Source organism: Sinocyclocheilus anshuiensis, unplaced genomic scaffold (genome assembly GCF_001515605.1).
Source record: "Sinocyclocheilus anshuiensis isolate Anshui unplaced genomic scaffold, SAMN03320099.WGS_v1.1 scaffold1932, whole genome shotgun sequence".
NCBI lineage: Eukaryota > Metazoa > Chordata > Actinopteri > Cypriniformes > Cyprinidae > Sinocyclocheilus > Sinocyclocheilus anshuiensis.
In genome coordinates, this window is record NW_015555985.1 from 758,250 (window position 1) to 765,143 (window position 6,894).

General features: G+C 38.5%; 1 protein-coding gene across 1 annotated transcript; it reads left to right on the forward strand.

Annotated features, from left to right (window-relative positions):
- Positions 1–1,318: 1,318 nt before the first annotated feature.
- Positions 1,319–4,340, forward strand: LOC107676091 (putative all-trans-retinol 13,14-reductase). Its single transcript, XM_016470613.1, has 11 exons — positions 1,319–1,478; positions 1,573–1,755; positions 1,856–2,097; positions 2,203–2,398; positions 2,505–2,702; positions 2,822–2,941; positions 3,059–3,197; positions 3,295–3,404; positions 3,498–3,664; positions 3,774–3,930; positions 4,169–4,340. The coding sequence occupies exons 1-11, from the start codon at positions 1,319–1,321 to the stop codon at positions 4,312–4,314; spliced, it is 1,818 nt and encodes a 605-aa protein (XP_016326099.1). The 3' UTR covers positions 4,315–4,340.
- The last annotated feature ends 2,554 nt before the right edge of the window (positions 4,341–6,894 follow it).

Below are 6,894 nucleotides of genomic sequence, written 5' to 3' on the forward strand. Positions count from 1 at the left end.
TAATTATGTCCCCACTGGATGCAACAAATGCCTCGTTTATAATGGTTTTTAATGTTTTTGTCTCTCGTCGCTTCGGCCGGGACAAGGCATCACAATATGGCAAGGGGCGTAACATTTCCATCACACGCTTGAGGTATTCGGCCAATCACAACGCACTGGACAGCTGGCCAATCAGAGCACACCTCGTTTTTCAGACCGATGAGCTTTGTAAAAATCGCCACGTTTCAGAAAGGCGGGGCATAGAGGAGAAACAATAATGTACAGTATGTGGAAAATAATGTGTTTTTTTAACCATAAACCGCATAAACACATTTCATTACACCAAATACACAAAATAATGTTCTTTTTAGCAACATCATATGACCCCTTTAAAAATGTTTTGCCTTTGTAGGGGAGTAAAGCATGCTCACTCGAATGAATGAAAGACTGCAATTCTCAAATGCCCCAGTGAGTTAACACCCCACTCACACAATTAACCAGTGCTGTTAGCAGCTTAGTAAAAAAAAATGCAACCATTTACAACATCAACGTGTATGATGTGTAGTGTTTTAAAATGTGTTCAGAGTTGTGTAGTGTATTCCAACCTTTAATTGGAAGATCATCCAAGAGTTTTAAAGAAGCAGTTGTGGTGCATAGGCATTGCATTGAGGGGGAAAAAATCACCACTGAAATTACCAAAAAGCCTCTCGGTCACAGAGTTTCTGATACTACAACTCATTAATATCTTCAATACTCTAAAACTCTCATATATTCCTGCTTCTCAAAGACCACCTGTGCTGATGATTGAGTGTCATTATGTGGACTAGTTTGGACATTGTCCTAAAAACATTGATTCGATTTCCCAATTGTTTGGTACTGGGGCATCTTTCAATTCTGCAGCCTTTGCAAAACTATTCATCTACAACTTAAAATATCTGAACAAAGTACAGATGAAGTGATATTGAAGAGAAAGTGCATGGGTTTGAAGCTGATGCGGAGTAAAACATTTCTTTAATCAATACAAACAATCAAGGTGATTTATCTAAAAGATAAAAAAAAACAAAAAACCTTCCCACACTGACCTTCATTTTATGCAATACCATGACAAGCAACTAAATGCAAAACAATCAGTCTGTGAATCTGATTGAATCAAGGTACACCGATGTTGATAAAACATGTTTATTCTCTCCACCCACAATTTAGACCAATAAATAGACTCCTTGCTTTAAAAAGAGCCAGATGAGCTTCCTTCACCTTACAGAGGTCAAATCTTCCAGAAGACACTCCAACTAAAACAGCAGCTGCTCTTCAACTGCTCTTCTTTTTCCAGCAACTAAAAATGAGGTGGTTTCTGCTCTTCTCTGAATGGCTTGTGGACTGGGCTCGTGGCACATACTGGTACCTGTTTGGCAGGAGAAGTGGACTGTGCAAGGAGACCATAAGCCTTCCAGGCCCACTAGCTACAGATGAAAAGAAAAAGAACAGAGTGCTTCGAAAAGGTAAGCAAGCTTTAGATCAGAGAGACTGAATTGTAAAACAACTTGAATGCAAACATGTATAATACTGACTAATTCTCCATTTCTTACCCTACAGTATTTTATGAGTTTGAGGTGCCCAGAAATCTGGACGTTATTGTGATTGGCAGCGGTATCGGTGGTTTGACAGCAGCGGCAGTTTTAGCCAAACTAGGAAGGAAAGTCCTGGTGTTGGAGCAAGACAAGCAGGCAGGAGGCCTGTGTAAGACCTTCACTGAAAAAGGCTTTGAGTTTGACTGTGGTAAGATAACCTCAGCAATGTTCATGGAGCTGTATAAATGATTGCTTGATGAAATGCTGAATGCATTTTAATAATTGCATGATGTATTTTTGTCTTAAAGGCTTCCATTATATTGGACAACTTCATGAAAACGGCTTCCTGAAAGTTGCGCTGGATCTGATCACTGATGGCCAGGTGCATTTTGCTGAGCAGGGTTTCCATGTGGACACGGTTGTTATTGGTAAAGGCAAACAATGTAAAGAATACACTATCTACAGTGGCAAGAAGCAGATGGAGGCTCATCTTAAGAAGCAGTTTCCCAATGATACCAAGGCAGTAGAGGAGCTCTTCAAAATCATGAAGGTATTTATGATTTTGTTGAAGTTTTTGTAAATACCAGACTTTGCAGAGTATGGCCTTTAAATGCCCTATGAATTATATATAAATGTCTCCATACTTTCCTAATAGATCTGTTCCAAGAAGATCCATCTGCTGTGTATGTTGAAGATGGTCCCACTCTGGTTTGCTCGCTTCATACTGTGGAGTGGAGTCGCGGACTTGATCTCCCCAATTTTCAGATACTCCCGCACCAGTACAACAGACGTGGTCAAGTCTTTCACTAGCAACCAAGACCTCCTCACTGTGTTTTCTCAAATATTTTATGGTGAGAGAAGAAATCTCTAGTCTATTCCCAACTTATTTTGCATTGAGCTATTTTATAAAAATGTTTTGGAGAAGTTTCAACTAGAAACACTGTTTTCCTCCTGAAGGTGTTCCACCCAAAAACAACAGCTGCATGATTGACGCCCTCTTCCTGCACCACTCCAAGCGTGGCGTATACTATCCTAAGGGTGGTGCTAGCGAGATCCCATACCACATCATCCAGGTTTTGGAGAGGCATGGAGGAAAAGTCCTTGTCAATGCTCCTGTGTCCAGCATTCTAGTTGATAAAAAGCAAAATGCGTACGGTGAGTTTGTGATCTGATCGTGAGACAACAATGGATGTTCAACAGCCTCACTGGAACCCAAAATGGGTTCTACATTACATATTTGCATTCTCAAAATGCATTGTTTTTTGTCTGACCAGGAGTGGCTGTGAAGACAGGGGGTGAAGATGTTGAAGTTCGGGCTCCTGTGATCATTTCAAATGTTGGCATGTTCACCACCTTCAAGAAGCTTCTGCCTCCAGAGATTCAGGCAAATCCGGGTAAGCAAGTGAACATCTTCAATATATGCGATACTATGAACAAAGTTATGAACTCAAAAGCCCATCAATGGTCATATGATGGTGTGTAGTAACACATTAATCTCTTGCCCTTTACAGAAGTCAAGGACTATCTTCATACTTTGAAACCAGGCAAAGGATTTTTCCAGGTGTTTGCAGGCTTTGATGCCACTAAAGAAGAACTGGGCATCTCTTCAACCAACATGCGACTCTATAAGAGCAACAACATGGATGAAATGTAGGTGCACAAGTCCATCATTCACTCTTCAATGCTGTTAAAGTACTTGTGTTAACAGTGATGAGAATAAAGCATATTATGTGTATATAATGTTTAGCATGGAAGAGTACTTTGCTTCAGACAAGGAGGACGCACCTGATAACATCCCCATGATGTATATCTCCTTCCCCTCTGCAAAGGATCCCACCTCGCGCGCCCGTTTCCCAGGTTTCTTATATGACCTTTGCTCTATTCTTCAAAGTTTTATACAGTCAGGACAACAACTCAAAATAATTTGTGTGTATCTATTTGCACTTTTAGGACAGTCACGTATGGTGATCCACACTATGGTCAATCCAAGGTGGTTTGGACAGTGGAACAACGTCAGTGAGACTGAAAGAGGACAAGAATATGAGAAATACAAGATGAGATTTGCTAATCATCTCTTTGATTGGGCTTGTGTCCACTTCCCCAAGCTGAAAGAGAAGGTAAATTTGTCGTGCATCATATTTGAGTGCTGCTTAATAACTGAACTGTAATAAAGTTGAAAAGGCTGAAACGATTTAATAAATGATCTGAATTTATTTTCTTTTGTAGCTGGTGATGCTACATGCAGTCACTCCCATTAACATGCATGGGCTGGGGGCCACATATGGGTCCATGCTGTCTGCAGAGCACAGTCTGGAGAGATACCAGCCTCTGAACATTGCCATGACCAGGTGCAACACTCCTGTCAAGAACCTCTACCTGTCAGGTAATACTCTGAGTTTGAGTGGCAAGAAGACATTACACGAGCACAGCAATGAAGGAAGTCGATTTCTTGGATTATTAAGAAATATTTGACAGCTAAATGCTGTGATCGATCAGTCAGAATTATCAGAAATATTCCAGAAAGCCTTTTAATAATATTGGATATTTAAGTGGCATATTATAGACAGTTGCATGTTTTGCCTGGTGAACTTATAAATGTATTTTCTTGTGTTTCATCTCAGGGCAAGATGTTTTCTCCGCTGGTTACTCTGGTGCTTTACATGGTGGTCTTCTCTGTGCATCAAGTGTTGTGGATCACTGTCTGTATATTGACCTTCTGCTCCTCCAAAAGAAACTTAAGAGGAAGGCAGTCAAGAAACTAGAGTGAAAAAAAGAAATAAAATATGTGAAAGGGCCGCTGAGATGAATATATCAGTCGTTAATCAATTTCATCCCCATTTTAATGTGGTTTTAATATGTAAAAACAGCAAAACAAACAGTGAGGGTTTGTCACTATCATTATCTACCTGTACAAACCCTTATATATGTTCAGTGATGTCAACTGCTAGTAAGGACCAAAATGGTACAAAGCTTGATCAAAAACCATTTCTTTTGCTGTACATTTGTCCGATGTGCTGCACATTCTTTTGCCGCCTCCTTTAAAAATGTACAAATGACCAAACAGCCAGTTTTGCCATTTTGTGTGTAACATGTCATCAGTGAATGGACTGTTGGCCTGACATCTAAGGCACTAATGACTTATCCAGCTGCAAACACATTATTTGAATACATTTTAATTAAATTGTATTTATACTCACAAATACCAAGACAACAGAAATATTTGCAATGCAATATTCCCAGCACACAAAAGGAAATATGCGCTGCAAATTCTCACAAACACAAACAAATACAGAAACGCGCTGCAAATTCTCACAACACAAACAAAAACAGTTCGCACATGTAGAATCTTGCTTGTTGTGGTCTGTATACTTGCGCGTTTCTGTATTTGCAGCGTGTTTCTGTATTTGGTTGTCTTGTCAGGACTTGCAGAGAGTTTCTGCATTTGTGAGTATTTGCATCGCGTTTCTGTATTTGGTTGTGTTGTGAGAATTTGTAGCGCGTGTGTTGTCGAATTGATGAAGATGTTTTCTTAATTTGCAGGTAGGGATGTAACGATTCACTCAACTCATGATTCGATTCGATTCACGATTTTGATTTCACGATTCGATTTTCTCACTATGTTTTTTTTACAAAATGAAAAGGTGTCGTTTTATTAAACTATTGCTGCACGTTTCTTTTTGAAATTGAAATATAACAAAACTAAATTGAAATTTTAAAACAAACCTCAAATCAAACAAGTTACACAAATAAAAGAAATATCTTAATATGAACAAACTAAGGCTTTGTCTGTGCTCTTTCCATTTAGAATTAGAGGCAACAACTGGATTTTAATCATGATCCAAACAAAGATGCAGTATACATGCAGCATGAGTAGTTTTTAATCTAAATTAGACTGTATAATTTTGAAATTTGAAGCAAAAACAGAATGGTCTGACTTTAGTTTTGTGAAACTATACTACATAAAACATATCTGAATGAAACGGCAGATGAGCTGAATGAGACGCAGATTCACCCTCTGACAGCAGGTGGCGCTTATGAACAGCAATGATACAGTGTTTCCTGGGTTACCGCTGTAAACAAAGCAGAGCTTCTCTTATGAACACTCCTTTAATATGCATTGTTCAGAGGCAAGATGAAAAGAAAATACCACCTAAACTTTTCTAAAGATAGTCAGTTCCCCTCAAAGATACATTCATATAAACTCCTACTCCAATTGTATCGCGATTTGTTTGGCATCTCAACCGATTTGAATCGTCACATATTTGAATCGATTTTCGATGAGCTCACGGTTAATCAATACATCATATTTGCAGGTGTTTTTTCTATTTGCATGTGTTTTTTCATTTGCAGCATGTTGAGCTCTCTCGGGTCTCCAATATCTCCGGGTCTCAGCCACCGTACGAAAAGCACGCTTTTGCGGATACGCGACTATCGAATGCTGTGCGTAAAAAGCTTGTAGATGCCAGCTAAAGCAAAATAGAAACTAAAGAGAATTAAAGTTGTATTTGCGTTTTCAACGGCATTATGAGATGCTGAGTCCAAAAGAAAGTGATTAACTGAATTCTATCGTCACGCCCTGGCGATTCATTTTGGAAAGTTGAGGTGAATCGTTGGTAGTTACGCGAAATATTCCACAAATATTTATTTGTTTTCTTGTTTGTTTGTTGTTTCGTGGTAAGCGTTGTACAAAGAGATCGTACTCAAGTAAATAAATTGTAAGTTAACAGGCTGGGAGTCGACCCCAAAAAGAACCATTTCCGAGTCGTTGGCAATCGAGAGACTAGAGTCTTAACGCCAGACTCAAATCTTTTGGTTTTGTTCAACAAAAAGATTTGGTTACACTTTATTTCAATTGTCCACTTTAGACATTCTACTAACTGTAAGTAACTTTGCAACTACATGTCAACTAACTCTCATTAGAGCATTTGTAGACTGTTAGTTTAAGGTTAGTAGAATAAGTTACCATACTTGCAAAGTAACTTATAGTCAGTAGAGCGTCTGTTAAGCGACCATAAAAACAAAGTGTTAGTAGATATTAAGCAGACAGTCTACTAATACTCTGACTGCTAGTTGACATGTAGTTGCAAAGTTACTTATAGGTAGTAGAATGCCTAAAGTGGATTATCAAAATAAAGTGTTACCAAAGATTTATTCTGGTTTGTTTACTAATTCAGTATAAATGTTAGTATTGTGAGGGAGGCTTTGAACGCAACCTGTTTTTAAACAAGAGGTAAGTGAACATTAGAGCATCATGTATAAGCTACTGTGCTTATAAAGAATAGACCTATATCTATCTATCTATATATATATATATATATATATATATATATATATATACACTGAACAA